Raw genomic sequence first — 17,803 nt, 5'->3', positions numbered from 1 at the left:
AGAGATGATCTCAAGGTCTCTACCTCCTATTCGGAAGCTGTCTAGGGATTTCCTCCAGATAATATGTATGCAGTTCATACTTTACAGTCATAAAGATTTATTTGAATGAATACCCATATCTTTGGGAAAGAGCTCTTTCACTAGTCAGTCAGCTATAGAAGAGCTCAAAATGTGTTGTGTAGAGAGCATAATCTCTCTACCCCTCTTTCCCATTCATTAGTCAGATCCATATTTATCATTCACATCAGTATCAGTATTTGTAATTCATTTAAGTGTATACATTTATTCCTTTTTTTAAAACCTGGAAATGGTACCTGATGTTACTTTTCTCATGACTATTTACAACTAATTGTGGGGTAAATAATTTGTCCACATTAAAGACATCTAAGATCTCAGAAGGCAGTGGGCAGAAGCATTTGAATTTTGATTGAGGCTCTCTTAACAGTACACTGAAGATGACACCCAGATAATGTCTGTCTGATTATTCCTAGCAGTCTGATGCTAAAACCCAAGCCAATCTATAGAGTTTCCACATTTGGAATGACAGTTGTATAAATATTAGAGTATTTATATAACCATCCTGTATAAGTTAAATTATTTTAATATCCCTTCCATCCAGAAAATGTTTTAAATATTAATATGTTTGTTGTTTTCAGTATTACAAATTGGAAAAATCTCTTAGCAAGTTTATGAATATAAAATAATAGCTTATTAATGCCAGCTAACCACTGAATATATTTGATTTAACTTGTATTTTCAATTCTTCTCCCCATCTTATCTCTCTCCCTCTTTTCTGCCCTCTCTTCTCCCTCCCTTTTAAAACACATGTCAGATATTGTAGTGTTTTAAATGGAGTTCCTAACAACTTTATTCAGAGAACTGTAAATATGGACAATGGAAATTACCTACATGGAAAATGACTTATCATTTCTAGAGAATTTTTTTTTAAGTAGTTTCCTTTAACCTTACTGGGAGGAGAGTCTATGCAAAAATTTTCTTTCCTGGAGTAGTCATTTCTGAGTTGTTATGTCTGTTATGTTTCTTGCCAAAGTTCAGAAGGGCAATATCTTTCCTCAAGATGGTGTGATAATGGGATATTACATTGTTCTGATGTGAAGCAAAGCGGTAATACCCAAAGGTTAATTAAAATAGAGTTAACATGCTTTAAGGAAAAGGGCAAAGCCTTTTCCTTCCCTCTACTTTTAAGTCTTCCTGTTGCCGCCTACCACAAAGACTTGAAACAATAGAGTCAGCAAAAAGAATGATGTTTTTATGTTCATTCTTTTTTTTAAAAAATTTGTTCATTCTTCTGATATATCTTATTTTGTTTATTTAATGACTGTCTCCACCTTCTTCTACCTTGTGGATGGGTAAGAACTATTAAGTGCTTATTTTCCTAGTGGTGGTACCTTTGAAAACAGCCTCTCCTCCCCCACAGTTCCTTCATGAAAACTTTAGGCCAGTCAAATGAATTGCTATAGTGGTTTTTAATCCAAGGCAGTAATAGTGTGATAACCCCAAGGGAAACACTGCCTTTTGTTTCATGAATTTCGCTGGGTTACTGATAATCTTGATTCCTGATTTTTAGCAAGGGAGCAACTCTGACATCTCCATTTAGGGGCAATAATTGTAACTTTATTCTTTCCTTAGACTGATGACTGCACCTAGAAGATTTTCTTTTTATTTATTTATTTATGTTTTATTAGTTGGAGGCTAATTACTTCACAACACTTCAGTGGGTTTTGTCATACATTGATATGAATCAGCCATAGAGTTACACGTATTCCCCAAGATTTTCTATCTAGTATTTCTTAGCATAATCTAATGGTGCCTCCATCATTAGGCTTATTTTCTACATTAAAAGGGAACTGAAAAGAGAAAAGATGTAGAATTGTGATCTTGGGCATGATTACTGGGTCATCAGAAATGTTGAAACACATAAGGACTGAGAGGAAGTGGTTAAAAGGGTCAAAAGCACACTGTCAAAAACAAAAGGAAATAACTAGAGAAAAATGACTATGACTATTTATTAGAATAGTAACTGATGTAATTAAATGAATGTAGATTTTTTGGTTGGGGGATTAGTGGTAAGAAAATCACTGTAAGTAAGTACATGTTAAATATCATGCCTTGTCTAATTAAAAATTTTTTTGTGTGTGGTGGTAAACATGTAAATATCTTCCTGATTGAAAGAAACACACACAAAAATAGGGGCATTTCCTTCCGAAAAGTGTTTAAAAGTGGTATTGCTTCCTTTCTGTCTGGACTCCTCACGGTATCACCCTTTTAACTACAAGGTATTTTATATTCTTTTGATTTTCATAACAGCTTTGTTCAGTCAATAAGAGCTTGCTGATTATAAGGATGAGGAAACAGTTTGAAGTGCCAAATGACCTGCTCAAATTGTCGTCATTCATAATTATTAGAACCAGGACTAGAACTTGTCTCCTCTCATTTTCCTTGTGCTCTCTCTACTGCTTAGACTCACAGAGATGTTTTCCAAGGTCCTTTCCAGTCACACGTTTCTTCAGTTTTAGTGAAGATATAAATGTATCATGATATTTTTATAGTCAGAGAGTGCTGTCCTAGATTTTAGATACAGACATTTGGAAACAGTGGAAGGCTGATGTGTTGGATGCTCTCTGCTTGCTCCACAGGCCACTGTTCCTCTTCCTCCACCCTGCTCTGTGCCATGGGAGACTGTCCAGAGTGAACTGCATCAAGGGGCATCTGATTAGGTTCAGCAGGAGATTAGGGGGATGGGCGAAGAGCGAGGTCAGGTATTTATTTATTCTTCTGCTCCTTCTCTGTGGGGCCAGAGCAGCAGTGGCTATGGTCCTTAACTGAAGGCATAGCAGATGCCATGGGTGCCCCACCCAGGTTCCTTCAGCCCCCACCACCGCTGATGTACAGTGGTGGCTCCTTCCTGTGTAAACACCTGCCACTCTCTGCCTGAGGGCTTTTTCTGGCCATGGAAACATGCCTATTCTATGTTCAGGGCAGGCCAAAGGTGCTGGAGCAGCCCTTGACCACTGTTGTATGGGAATTGGTGGGTAAACATCCCCATATCTTCTCCCCTGGGTTGGGACAACTCTAAGCCGTGTTCTTCATCATCTCCTATGTCCCTATGGAGACTGAGCCACATTTGCACTCAGGGGCAATCTCTGCCGATCAGTGCACACTGTCTTGGCCTCCTTCCCTGCCCTCTCTCTTACCCATCCCTTTCCAGGACCTCCTGGGATTGCTTCCAAATAAACTACTTGTGCTGAAATCCTACTCCTGAGAATGGCTTTTGGGGGACCCCAACCCAAAGTAGAAGCCACCATTCTTGTCAAGCAACTGTCCTCTGTAGCCATCATTACTTTGTGGGTTCCAGGAACCTCTTCCTTCCTCCCGCTGCCCCTTCGGGCCAAGCATAATCATGGACACCCATCTTTGCTACTCCCAAAGTGAGTTACTGCTTTTGTACACACAGCTGCAAAATAGGTTGCAATGTATGCCAGGTGACTAAACAATGGATATTCTTTTAGATAGGAAGAAAATGAGAATAAGAGAAGTGAACGTGTAGCAGTCTTCAGAAGAATACTTCAAATTCTAGAATTTTTGGAGATATATTGTGAGATAATTAAATGATTGACAGCAACGCTAGTCAGGCCAGCAGGGATTATAATGCAATCGCCACAATAATGTCAATAAAGGTATCAGGGTCATCTATGGGGTGCTCTTCAAGGTGATTGCTGTTTGAAGAAGAGCTGGTTCTGTCCTGTCTGTGCTTTTTGGAGGCAGAGTTCTTGGAATTCCTCCGTAGTCCTATCTGATGACATGCTAACCTCATACTTCTTAGTTACAGCAAAGCTGCTCCACACTCAGATGCCTGATGTGCTTCATTTCATGTCTCAGGCATTGCTATAATGTTATTTATACTCAATTGTAGGAAAAGAATTTTTTAAACATCAATAAAAATTTGGAGGGACTGCTAGGTAGGGATTTGATTTCTTGTGTGCCCTGGTTGAGAATTCCCATGTGAGGTATTTTAGAGGACATAAAACGAGTAATAATCTGTCCTTTTCCTGCAGAACTCCAAATCTAGTAGTGATAGAGTGTGGAGGGAGGACTGACGGGAAATTTAGGGTGGGAAGAAGTGACAACACCAGTGTAAAGTGGCGGGATGCTTTGTTAAGGTGTTAGTTATTGGAGTCCCCAGTCCCGTCCTAGCTTGTTGTTGAAATTGCACAAGGCGCCCTGAAGCAATAGAGTAATCGGGATAGAGTAATAGATAGAGTAATAGAGTGGAGAAGGCAATGGCAACCCACTCCAGTACTCTTGCCTGGAAAATCCAATGGACAGAGGAGCCTGGTAGGCTGCAGTCCACGGGGTCGTGAAGAGTCAGACACGAGTGATCAACTTAACTTTCACTTTTCACTTTCATGCATTGGAGAAGGAAATGGCAACCCACTCCAGTGTTCTTGCCGGGAGAATCCCAGGGATGGGGAAGCCTGGTGGGCTGCCATCTGTGGGGTTGCACAGAGTCGGACATAACTGAAGCGACTTAGCAGCAGAGTAACAGAATAATAAGGGGGTAAACCTCTGAGGGCCAGGGAAGAGTGGAAATTCTGGAGCACTGGGGAGGGGATGGAGGTTGGTGGGTAGTGGGTGCCCTTGCTTGTTCTGTGGTTGTATCCTGGTCAGCAGGATGGTCATATGGTGTCTTACGGAGACTCTACTCTAGACACCAGTGCTTCCAGCAAAGGTGAAGACCCCTCACTAGACTACCTTCATCCCCACTCAGCAATGGAGCAGAAAGCCTGTCATGTTTCAGGGTTGGGCAACAAGAATTTCAAAAAGGCTCGAAGCAGAGGAGAGATTAGGAGTCCTCCCCCTATTTTCTGATACATTCACTTCTCCCTGATTGTGATGTAAACCAGGGAGGTAAGGGGATTCCAGTAATGATTGTGATCGACTTTCTTGCCAGCTCAGAGGGAACCAAGATGGGCTTAAGTTAATATAAAGAAAATGAAGGTAGCAAAACTTCTTAGGTACCTAAACATGATGGTTTAAGAAGGAATCTTCTCCGTGCTTAAATAACCAAAACAAAAAGCAGAAAATGACAGGGGCTGGCACTATGGGAGGCTATGGGATTTAGCATAGCTGTGATAAACCATGGTGTACTATTTTCTGTTTGGGAGCAGTCGCTTTTTCACAGGGCTTTTTTCCAGCTAGGCAGAGGAAGGAACTGGAGGGAAGTTAAGTAGAGAAGGGGAAAGAATTCTTTTTCCTCACTGATCCTCTTCTAACTTACTCCCTTTTTATAACACAAAGCATGATAACATAAACTGTACATGTGGTAGATAGTTATATGTTAGCCCCTGGAGCAGGGGCCCCTATGAAATTTCCATTTTTCTCGGAAAAAATTAAGGTGAATGGTTGTGTGGGTAGGCTTCGAGACATTTTCTATATGTAGTCTGTATATCCTTAATTCTAAAACATGTGATAAAAACAGATTTTTAATGTTCTGGAAGTGCAAGGCATTAAACAAGTGCTGTTACTTGGCGACTTCCCTTGTACTTCAGTTGGTAAAGAATCCACCTATAAGACAGGAGACCGGGGTTCAATTCCTGGGTTGGGAAGATCCCCTGGAGAAGCTAATGGCAACCCACTCCAGTACTATGGCTTGGGAAATCCTATGGACAGAGGAGCCTGGTGGGCTATTGTCCATGGCTAGAGTCAGACATGACTTAGCGACTAAACCACCACCAAGTTACTTGACACTCTGAGAGGAGAATTATGCTCTCAGAATTTGGAGGAGCTTGGAAGCCTTTAAAAATTTAAGGTTTAAAAAAAAAATAAAAAAATAAAAAATAAATTAAAAAAAAAAAAATTTAAGGTTTGAACTAGACCTTGAAGGATGAGCTGGGATAACCACACAATTAATAATCTCAAAAGTAGAAAAATCACTGTTATCTTTCTCTACTCTTTATTTTTTCAGGCTCTGCTGGCCTGGAATGGATGAAGGGCCTAATGTAAAGGAGCACAGGATGCCTAACTTTGGCCTTGTCTCCAGTTTGTCACACCCACAAAGCTCTGCAGAGGCAGAGACATTGACAGCAACATGAATACCTCTTGCTTCAGACTGGCCTGGTATTGTGGGCTATTATTGTCTTCAAAAAATGAGTGTGTGAGCCACCACGTTAAAGTCTTGAGTGTAAGACTCTAGAAGCCATGTGTTCTTTAAGAATGTCTCCTGCCTCCTAGCACTAGCAGTGTCCTGAATTAGAAACTTATGTCCTTGGCAGTCTTTGATTGCTTAGCAAGTATGGTCCAGCACTTAGGGTCGGTTAAGTGTGGTGAATTTTTCTTAAGTACAACTTGTCTCCTTCTCAGAGCTACTTTAAGTTCCCCAGGCAATGTTCCCATATGAGGGTGGTCATCTGGAGAAGCATGGGCCTTCTCCTCCCTTTTTTATTATTTTTTTCAGGTTCTGGAACCAGCAGTCAGTTCTCCTTGCTGCCCTCCCCTGGCCCCAGAGTTTGTGACTTCTCCCCAGAGACACTTACTGGAAACTTTTTGAGCCAGTGAGGCTTTTTTCCTTTAGACCAATGGGAATATTGTGTGTCATGGATGAAAAGATTTGAGTACTACCATTATTGCATAGAGTCTATGTAACAAGACTGTTTCCGTGTCTTGGCATAGAGCCCGAGTTAACTTTGCTTTGCTGGATGTAGGGACAATGAATTCTGTTTGAACAAGAAATCATGTGTAACAAATACTTTTGCAAAACCATGTCCTTTTAGCAGTTATTTTAGTAAAGATGTCCTTCAGCATTAGTTTCAGTACAACAAATGCATTTAAACACCTATACAATGCTTAACAACATATTTTTTTAAAATCAACTTTTAATTTTAGAATAGTTTTTGATTTACAGAAAAGTTGTAAAGACTGGTACAGAGACTACTCATATACTCCATATCCAGTTTCCTCTATTATCTTAGTGTGATCGATTTGTTATAATCACCCCTACTCTTGCCTGTCTGTAACCTTCCACTCCCACAATGAAAACCCTCACTCATGTTGACATCTGTTTACATAATTGTCCAATGCCAGGATACAGATGTAGTAGTATATGAACTATGAACCCATATCCCCGTGGGAAACAGCTGTATCAACAGAGTCATATGTTTTTGTATGGTTCCTTTTGCCTTTTGTTTTACAAACACTCGTTTCCAAAGTGACTTAGGGCAGTACCCTTTTTCCTACTCTCTTCAGTGAGGTTCTTTCATACATTTATAATACAGTTAGATTCTTTTGTCATAACTGACATTCCATTCAGGGATCCCTTAACCTCGTGGATGATTTCTTTTTTTAACTGTGTACATTGTTTCATTCTTTGTCCTTTAAAGTTCCACAGATTTTGACAAATACTGTAACGTATCCATCATGATAGTATCATACTGAATAGTTTCACCACTTAAAAAAATCCCCTGAGCTTCACTTATTCAAGACCTCCTTCCACCCCAATGGATCTAGGGCAGCCACTGATCTGTTTACCATCTCTATCTAAATTTAACATTTTAAAAATATTTTAAAATTAAAATTTTTTTAAATAGTTGGAGATTTTATAAATCAAATGGGTTTCCCAGGTGGCTCTAGCAGTAAAGAACCTACCTACCAGTGCAGGAGATGTAAGAGACACGGGTTCGACTGGGTCGGGAAGATCCCCTGGAGGAGGACATGGCAACCCACTCAACTATTCTTGCCTGGAGAAACCCATGAACAGTGGAGCCTGGTGGGCCACGTCCTTAGGGTAACAAAGAGTTGGACGTGACTGAAGTGACTTAGCACAGCACATAAATCAATTGGACTTTTATAGATAGTACTTTCTTTAGAAGTGAATATCTTTGACCTTAAAGATAGTATGTTTTTTGTTGTTTGTGTTTAGTTGCTAGGTCATGTCCAACTCTTTGCAACCCCATGGACTGTAGCCCACCAGGCTCTTATGCCCATGGGATTTCCCAGGTAACATTACTGGAGTGGGTTGCCATTTTCTTTCCCACGGGATCTTCCTGACCCAGGGATTTGAACCTGTGGCTTCTGCCACGTCTCCTGCATTGCAGGCAGATTCTTTAACCACTGAGCCACTGGGGAAGCCCAAAGATATTATAGCTGTTATCAGTTATTATACCTGAAACTCATGGATTTGGGGCTGGCTTCTTGAAGTAGCAGTACAATTTTATCATTTTTAATGAAGGAACATTTCACTCATTACATCTGAAAACCTCTGAGACATTTAGAGGAATCAGGATACTTTAAGTGGGAGTAGAAGGATGAAAGAGGTAAAGGGGATGTTTCAACAGAAAATGTAAGAGATTTCAGCACATGCAGGAGAAGTGACGGGTAGCTGTAGCTCAGAATAGAGTGGTTATGAATCAGTTGTTCAATACTTGCTGTAAACAGAGACTTTATCAAGTACTGGGATCAGGTTAGGCATTTACCTGTAGTTCAGGATCTTTATTTTAATTCTTCAGATTCCTTGTTGAGTGTCTGATCTGCTTGATTTTAATGTGCCATGTGCTCGAAGCGTGCCTTCTTCTGGTGCAACTGTTTGGTCATGTACTTCCCCTTTGGAAGAGCTGGCCCCATTCTGCAACATTCAAGGGCTTCCCTGAACTCAGACTTCAGGGCATTCCTCCCTGACTTCCAAGGCCACTTGCTTATCCTTGAAAGAAAAAGGCATGAGTGACCCTGAGTCATACTTCACTCCCCAACCCCCTATTTCAGCATGCCCCTAGTCCCACAGTTGCTGTTGAATATGTAAAATCACAGCAAGTTTGGGGAAGGGAGGTAGAGAGGTCCTATGTACTGGAGGAGGGAAGAGACTTCTATTCTCTTCAGAACAGAACTTCTGTTCTCTTCTCAACTGAAGTGGCCAGGGGGTTACTTCTGAAAAATAAATGGAAGATATTAGCGCGGGGAAAGGTAAGGGACACAAGAAGGGAAGACAATATTTTATTTAATCCGAACCATATACCTAGCGTATAAGTGAAGAGGAAAGGAACGGAAACTTGGTGAGTGCCAACTATGTGCTGGGGTCTCTGTTGGGAGTTCTTATGTATTTATTTCCTCCTTTCCCCTACTATGACTCTGTGAAGTAGATTTTTTAAAGAAAACTTCAGTTCACAGATAAACAGTTTCAGAGAAGCTCACCAACTTGTCTCATTTCACACAGTGAGGATTTAAACTTAGATCTCCTTAACTCTAAAGCCCTGGCAGCGCATTAAAATGACTGAGTCCTTAAAGAGAAATCCTTGCTTGAACCTTAGACCAAATTCCAATCTCTGACAATGAGGATGGGCATTAGTGTTTTTAAAGCACCGACAGTGATAACAATATGTGTAATGTGCATCTGGGGTTGAGAACCCTGGCTCTGCTCTGAGCAGAGCTTTTCCTAGTACTCAGTCGGTCAATCGTGTATGACTCTTTGTGACCCCCATGAACTGTAGCCCACCGGGCTCCTCTGTCCATGGGATTCTCCAGCAAGAATACTGGAATGGGTTGCCATGCCCTCCTCCAGGGGACTCTTCCTGGTCTTCTGCGTTGCAGGCATATTCTTTACCACTGAGCCAGTACCTTTCCTACTCCTCTCCTAAAAGAAGGGAAGGGGCATTTTCTGAGCCAGTGTGCATTCTAAATACTCCCAGAGTACTTTTAGATCCACTCCATGCCCTGTTTCCTACCCCTCACTGTGGTTCTTATCATCTCTGAATACCTATTCGCAGGCAGATGGAGTGGGGGAAGAGGTTATTATCAATGATAGAGAACTACAAATATGATTGAGTTAATCTAATCCATGTTTTTTTTTAATAAGACATGTGCATGTGGTACTGATAGACTGTCAAAGTACAGTATCAGATAGTGGCAAGAAACTATAATGATGGATATATGTCATTATATTTTTGTCAAAACCTGTAGAATGTCCAGGCTTTCCCTGGTGGCTCAGATGGTAAAGAGTCTACCTGCAATGCGGGATACCCTGGTTTGATCCCTGGGTCAGGAAGATCCCCTAGAGAAGGGAATGGCTACGCCCTCCAGTATTCTTGCCTGGAGAATTCCGTGGACAGAGGAGCCTGGCAGGCTACAGTCTATGGAGTCGGCAAAGAGTCAGACATGACTGAGCAACTAACATACATACGCATAGAATGTACAACATCAAGAGTGAACTCTAATATAAGCTATGGACTTTGGGTGATAATGATGTATCAGTGTAGGCTCATCAGTGGTAACCAATGTATCACTCTGGTGGGAGATAGCAAGCAAGGCTGTGGCAGTGACAGAATTATATATGGGAAACTTCTGTACTCTCTGTTCACTTTTGCTGTGAACCTAAAACTGCTCTAAAAAATAAAAGTCCATTAAAAGTGAAAGAAAATAGTGTCACGAAAATTTGATATGATTTTCAAAAGCTGCTGGCAAATTTTGTTTGTTGAATATTCTTACAGCAAATACCAAGTAGTATTGACTTAGAATCTTGGTTTATAGCAGGTATAAGAAGATGGGATTTGGGTGTATTCCTGGTGGGAAAAAAATTTATAAATTCTTAAGATTAGATTTTAAGAAGAACTAAAGAGCCTCTTGATGAAAGTGAAAGAGGAGAGTGAAAAAGTTGGCTTAAAACTCAACATTCAGAAAACTAAGATCATGGCATCTGGTCCCATCACTTCATGGCAAATAGATGGGGACATAATGGAAACAGTGACGGACTTTATTTTGGGGGGCTCCAAAATCACTGCAGATGGTGACTGCAGCCATGAAATTAAAAGACGCTTGCTCCTTGGAAGAAAAGTTATGACCAACCTAGATAGCATATTAAAAAGCAGAGACATTACTTTGCCAACAAAGCTCTGTCTAGTCAAAGCTATGGTTATTCTAGTAGTCATGTATGGAGGTGAGAGTTGGACTACAAAGAAAGCTAGGCGCTGAAGAATTGATGCTTTTGAAGGATCTCCAACCAGTCCATCCTAAAGGAAATCAGTCCTGAATATTCATTGGAGGGACTGATGCTGAAGCTGAAACTCCAATACCTTGGCTACCTGATGCGAAGAACTGACTCCTTGGAAAAGACCCTGATGCTGGGAAAGATTGAAGGTGGGAGGAGAAGGGGACAACAGAGAATGAGATGGTTGGATGGCATCACCAACTCAATGGACATGAGTTTGAGTAAGCTCCTGGAGTTGGTGATGGACAGGGAAGCCTGGCGTGCTGAAGTCCATGGGGTCGCAAAGAGTTGGACATGACTAAGCGACTGACCTGAACTGAACTGAAGGTTAGATTTGTTAATTGCCATACAGCATTTAACCTTTTACCTCATGTTTCTTGAAGTATGATTTACCATGTCTAGAACATCCTTATCAGATATAAAACCCCATCCTTTTGCAGTCTCCTATTAGCCTTGAAACCAGCCACAAGTAAGAACTGTTTAATATCAAAATGACATAATATGTTGAACACTGTGTCAAATGTTATGAAGAACATTTTGGTACATTCAAAAATAATAAAAACTGAAAAAAAATAATAAAAACTGCATAGATAAATACAGGCATTCTTGGAATTGGGGAAACATGTCATTTTGCACAATAGTTACCCTGGCCATTTCTTTTAAGATACATAAAAAAGCAGAGTACCTCCTTTCATGAGTTTTATCAATAGACTTTTGTTTTAGTGGAGGATTAGAAACAATGTCAAGACCGGAATGCCCATTCTCTACCCTATCCCACCAGCTACCCCTGCCCCCCAGATGCAGAAACTACCATCATTACTTTGTCTGATTAATGTTATTCCTATTTGGTCACTGTTGGGTGTATGGAAAGTGCCTCAGTAGTCAGAACACACTGTGGATATTGCATGTTGGATAGAGTATATAGTCCTTTTTAATTTCTACATCTAATATTATGTTCCACAAAGAAATCTAAGAAAATCCTGATATAGCTGCCTGATTACTGTGCAGCAGGAAAAAAAAATGCATAGTGAATATACTTTTCTGGCTTATGGTGGTATAACAACTTTTTAGCTTTGACCAGTTTGTTGTTCAATTACTTTTATTTTTCAAATGAATCTTACAAATAACTGTTTCATCTGACTATTTGCTGCTTCTTTTTTTTTTTTATTAGTTGGAGGCTAATTACTTCACAACATTTCAGTGGGTTTTGTCATACATTGATATGAATCAGCCATAGATTTACACGTATTGACTATTTGCTTCTTAATGAAATGTTGAGGCTTCAAATTATAGCAATTAAAAAAAACCCAGCTGAACCTTGTCCTCTTTCAACCCCCAAGCTGATTTTACATGTGGCTACTGTCTCAGTAAATATTAAATCATGTCTTTAAAACTCTGGAACAATTCCCTGATAAAACTATTGCATATCATCAGTTTCCTAGTTTCCTAGTCTTTTATTGCAAAAATCTCGAACATACAAAATGGAGAAAATAGTAAATCAAATCCCCATGTACCCACTATCCAACTTCAACAATTATCACTTCATCTATAATCTTGTTTTATTTATACCTAATCTACTACTCCTTTTTGAAGCTAGTCTCAGACTTTTGTAGATATTTCAGCATGTATTTCCAAAAGATATGTACTTTTGAAAAATTATAACCACAATATTATATGTATATTTAAAAATAACAGCTCTTTAATATTATATAATATCCAGTGTTCAAATTTCTTCAGTTGTCCTGAGGTTTCTTTTAAATTGATTTAAATCAGGATTTCAAGGCCCAGTTTCTGCATTTTCTTGGTATATCTTTTAAATTTCTTTTAGTCTATAGGTGCCCCATCCTCTTTTTTCTTCCCTGCAACTTCCTTGTTAAAGAAATTGAGTTATTTTATAGTGTTTCCTCCAGATCAAGTTTTACTGATTGCATTCCTATGGTGCCTTTTAACTTGGTTTTCAGTGTCCCCAGGCCTCCTGTGAGCTGGTAGTTAGATCTAGAAGCTTCAATATTGGCAAGACTGCTTCAGAAGTTGTGCTATATACCTCCATTAGAAGGTTGTCAATGAATTTTCGTACCTACCTTTGTGATATAAGCAATCATTGGTGATTATGCTTAGGTTCATTCCTTTTTTTTTTTTTTTGCAGGGAGGGTGTTTGCACAATGGTTATACTCAAATTTTTTTCTTTAATTATCTGGAATATTTGAGGGAGAAACTTCTCCTCATCAACTATTTGGCCCTTCTATTGGTGCAGTTTATGCAGCAAAGGCAGATTGAGTGTTGCTATTTTCCTTTTTTATTTACCTTTTTTTTGGAATAATGAATTGGTTCCAAAGGTGAACAATGATTTCTTTATAGTACCATCATGAATATGTGAGTGTCAACATATCTAATGTGTTTCAATACATTTCAGTCATTATTTATTATTGCCACTCAAATTTTTTACTACTTTGGCCAGTAGGAGCCACTTGAAGTTGTCTCCTGAGTCCTTTTGGAATGACCCTAGTAGTTTTAGATAGTGTCCTTTATTTCTGGTATGATAAAATGTTTCAATCTCATCTTACACACTTCCTGCCTCAGACTTGGAATTTGCCCTCTTTCCAAAGAGCCTAGGTTCATTTTCGTGGATAACACTAGAGATCACTATCTTATGCTAGGGTAGAAGATAATAATTTATTAAAGACTTAGGAATGAGCTCTGTGGATATTTGGGAGAATAGCACTGTAGGCAGAAAGAACAGCAACTGCAAAGACTCTGAGGCTAGAGCAGAGGCAACATGAAGAGAACAGTGGAAAGTCAGAGAGGTGATGGGCAGCAAGCCAGATAGGAACTGGTTTATGCTTGGAGTGAGATGGGAGCCACTGGAAGGTTTTGAGCAGAAGAGTGATATGCTTGGTTTGGTTTTAACTGAATCACTGTGAGTACTGGGTACAGAATGACTGAGCAGGATTTAGAGCAGAGTCTGGGAGACCAGTGGGAAGGCTATCATAATAAACCAGATGCAAGATGATGTGGCTTGGCCCAGTGTGGAAGCATTGGGGGTAATGAGAAGAGGTCATGTTCTGGAAGGGGCTGTCCTTGACATGTTCAGATGCTTGTCTATTTCTCCCACATAACCTCTCACTCACTGTTGATCTTGATCATTTTTTTCTCCTTCTAGCTTTGACAGTCTTTTTTCCATCCTATAGTTCACAGGATATTTTGTAGACATGTTCTTTTTGAAACATTTCTCTGAAACAATGATGCCCAGACAGTCATAAACCCATTATAAAATTGTTGATTTTTACAGATATATCATCACAGCAATTAAAAACAATTTTACCACAATAGGACAAATACCAAACTAATATTTCTTATTAGAAATCTTGGTATCTGGAAAAGGCAATCATTGGATTCTCATTTAGTATAACTAGTTTTTACTATAAATGGCAAATGCTCTAACTCTGAAACCTTTAGTGAGGTAAAGAAAGAGTCTTGTGCAGACTCAGATTTATTAAAGCATTAAACTTTTTTGGGGGGGGGGGTGGGTGGGCACTGTGCCATATGGCATTAGGATCTTAGTTCCCTGACCAGGAATCAAACCCGTGCCCCCTGCAATGGAAGCATGGAGGCCTAACCACTGGACCACCAGGAAAGTCCAGCATGAAAAATTATTGAGCACATAGTATGCTGCTGAGCATTGTGCAAATAACAGAAACGCCTAAACTGGAAAAAAAAAAAAAAAAACCCTGCCTTTATTAAAGTATGATTAAAAGTATAGTGGAGAATATATTTTGTATAGAGTAAAAAACAGCCTTTAATGGTCACAAATTTAATAGCTATGGAATATATTTGGAAGTAAAATGATGTAGCTCAGCTGGTAAAGAATCCACCTGCAACGCAGGAGACTCTGGTTCGATTCCTGGGTCGGGAAGATCCCCTGGAGAAGGGATAAGCTATCCACTCCAGTATTCTTGGGCTTCCCTGGTGGCTCAGATGGTAAAGAATCCGCCTACAATGCGGGAGGCCTGGGTTCAATCCCTGGGTTGGGAAGAGTCCCTGGAGAAGAGACAGCTACTCACTCCAGTATTCTGGCCTGGAGAATTCCATGGACTGTACAGTCGGTGAGGTTGCAAAGAGTCAGACACCAATGAGCAACTTTTCACTTTCACTTTCAAAATGTCTTATGGTATAACTGATTTTAGACACAAATTCTCATGCGGAAGAAACAATGTAGAAAAAGCATAAACTACAAATCAGTGAAATCAGATTTATGTTCTGCTTGGCAGGGTGAAATCAGATTTATGTTCTGCTTGGCAGCTATTTATTAACTCAACCATTCATCAAAAACCTACTGAGCACCTGCACTGTGGGAGAAACTGTATCAGGTGCTGGAGAACATGGTAGCAAGTAAGAGAGACCAGCTCGCTGCTCTCAAAGTGAACATGAACTTGTAGCTTAACATCTCCACATCTCTATCCTCGCTTAGATGTCAGGTCTCTTTCAAACCTAAAATGCTAAAGTTTGTGACAGCCTCGTGGAGGGAGAAGGTGCCCAAACAGGCAGTCTTAAGACTTGGGAACTTACCTTCCTTTGGGTTGTCGCTTATCCTGACTCCAAAATAACTTCATGGACACAGTGTTGTTGTTGTTTTTTTTTTTTTTAATGCTTTGGTCAGTTTTTCGTCTGTATTCGGGTTATCTTGGTGAAGCCTGGGTGTGGCAATTCCTGCCTATAAGACTTCAGAGGTAGGAGGTGAAGGTTTGGAAAAGGTAGACAGCTTGCATCAGCACAGCTAGACAGCTGTTCTCAGCAAGCAGCCTTCTCTGCTGTCCCACCCTGCCTTCCGACCAATACCACGGTTTCTCCCGCGCCGCGTCCTTTGCTTGGGTGACCCGTTGCTCTTCTGGAGTAATGAGCTCCAAAAAGGGATTGCTCATCAGGGAACCAGAAGTGATCGGATTTATGGGACCAGAAGAACTGTTCTTGAGTCCCATCGTTTTTCCAGTGGGTATCAAGGTAACAAGTTTCTTGTTAGCTTGCTTGAAAATTGCAAAAAGTAAATCGCTTTTTATTTGCTTGCAGCCAAGATACATTTTTCAAGGGGGGAAATGGATTTCTGTATCAAAGAGAGAGGGAAAATCTGAAGAGAGATCTGAAAACACATTGCCTCAAGATACAAAAAGTTACAGCCCTGGCAAGCTTCAGGGGAATGAGCTGCTGAACTCCTCGCAAGTATCCTTTCAGTCAATGAAAAAGACACAGGGTTTGAGGTTCCTTCCGAAACGGGGCAGGCTAATTTAGCCCCTCCCACGAGCCCGAGGGTCTGTTATATCTCTGTTCCTTGAGTACCTCTTTCACTGAGACCGACAACAGCAAGCAGAGGCTGAAAAATAAAGAGCAAAGAGGAAGAAAACAAAAGCTGCCAAATATGGAAGATAGAAGGGGTAAGAGCAAAACTGATTTGATCTGAATCCTTCAGACCAGGAAAAAATAAAAATAAAAAAGGAAAAAAGGAATTCAAAAGCCCAGACCAAAAGCAAGTACTTGAAAGAGCAAGAGGCAAAAAGCCCTATATACACTTTCCCACCCTCTCCTTCCGAGAGGAGGCAGAGAGAAAAAACTTTGGGGAATATTTAACAAAGCCAAGCTCCAGGGTTACAGTCAAGGGTGACTCTTGAGCAAGCTGGAGCGGCTCATGAATATTCATGAGCAATTGGTATTCAGATCTGGTTTTTTAGAGGCAAAAGACTTCTTCCGTCCCCTGACAGTTTAGGAGGCAGCTGCCTCTTTTGCAGTCCAGAGTCGTCTTGCTTCGGGTCAGTACCTCACCGCGTTTGCTGGAAGATGCTGGGCTGTGTGTGTAGATTTGCTTTGTTCTCGAATTTCCTGTGTGCTTTCCTGTTGTGAAATTAGCAAAGGCTTCGCTGCCTGGAATTAGACAGAGAAGTTAATGTGGCAAGAGGCTGTCTCAACAGGACCCCAGAGTATGTCTTGCAAAAGGCTAAACGTTTCTTGGGAGGTGTGGGGGAGTGTGCATGAGTATGGGGCGTGAGGGGAGGGAACGGGCTGTAGTCTCCAAGAACAGTTTTATCTTTAAAAAGTAAGGCTTATCTGACTGACTGACTTTAGATTCTGCCTAAAAACTACAAGAGCAGCCTGGTTTGCACAGATGGTGTGCGGTCTCTGTCTTTTACCTCTTTTGGGCATTTTCTGCCAGGACAGAGAACACGGAGAAGCCAGCTGCTTGCCAGCCCATGGGAGCCAGAAAGAATGTCTGCAGCAGTGTGCTTGTGTAGGATTGCAAACCTTCATCACCTCCGGTTTCTAAGATCCCCACGTGTTTTTATCACATAGAACGTGGAGGAATGGGATGAGTAGCCAATAGAGTTCTTAACAATGATAAAAATGATAGCTGTTAACATTTTCGTCTTTCCTCTGTGCTGGGAGCCGTCCTAAGCGACTCCCCGCGATTTATAAGGTGAGTGCTATCATCATCCCCATTTCCCAGATGATGGAGTTGAGGTAGTGAGAGAGTAGCTTGCCTTGGCATCACACAGTAAGTGGTGAATTTGGATGCAGGTGATGGACACAGAGTCCAAGGGGCTATTTCGCCATTCTGTTGCTGCAATTCAAAGTCTCCTGCTACTGCCCTGACACTGTCGATTAGGGTTTGCAAATCTTTGAAGCTACTGGGGAAATGATATTGATGAAATCTCAAGTCTGGGAAGCAATCTGCATTTGCTATCAAGTTTACATGCATTTTCCCTCATTTGGTGCCTATGGCCAGTCTCTAGGGTAGAATCCAGGCATTTTTATTATTGCCTTTTATGA

At 40.6% G+C, this 17,803-nt stretch overlaps 1 protein-coding gene and 1 long non-coding RNA gene across 4 annotated transcripts in view; one reads left to right on the top strand and one right to left on the bottom strand.

Moving 5' to 3' along the window:
- The window catches only part of LOC122446092, a 30,392-nt gene that overhangs the window by 1,424 nt on the left and 11,165 nt on the right, over positions 1-17,803 (bottom strand). Inside the window, exons 3-4 of the long non-coding RNA XR_006270769.1 lie at positions 15,557-16,900; positions 8,490-8,713 (exon numbers count right to left, since the gene is read on the bottom strand). This is a non-coding gene — a long non-coding RNA (uncharacterized LOC122446092). The remainder of the gene's footprint in view (positions 1-8,489; positions 8,714-15,556; positions 16,901-17,803) is intronic.
- The window catches only part of ENTPD1 (ectonucleoside triphosphate diphosphohydrolase 1), a 98,048-nt gene continuing 96,538 nt past the window's right edge, over positions 16,294-17,803 (top strand). The window contains exon 1 of one of the 3 annotated variants that reach the window (XM_043475867.1): positions 16,294-16,416. In XM_043475867.1, coding sequence (XP_043331802.1) covers positions 16,401-16,416 — 16 coding nt within the window. In that variant the 5' untranslated portion in view covers positions 16,294-16,400. Of the gene's footprint in view, positions 16,417-16,733; positions 16,789-17,803 lie in introns of those variants that run through there. The other 2 variants (XM_043475870.1, XM_043475868.1) reach the window with 2 other exon arrangements.

The sequence above is a fragment of the Cervus canadensis genome, chromosome 8 (assembly GCF_019320065.1).
Source record: "Cervus canadensis isolate Bull #8, Minnesota chromosome 8, ASM1932006v1, whole genome shotgun sequence".
In the NCBI taxonomy this organism is placed as follows: domain Eukaryota; kingdom Metazoa; phylum Chordata; class Mammalia; order Artiodactyla; family Cervidae; genus Cervus; species Cervus canadensis.
Note: the sequence above shows the minus strand (reverse complement) of the source record. Positions and strands in the feature narration are given on the sequence as shown.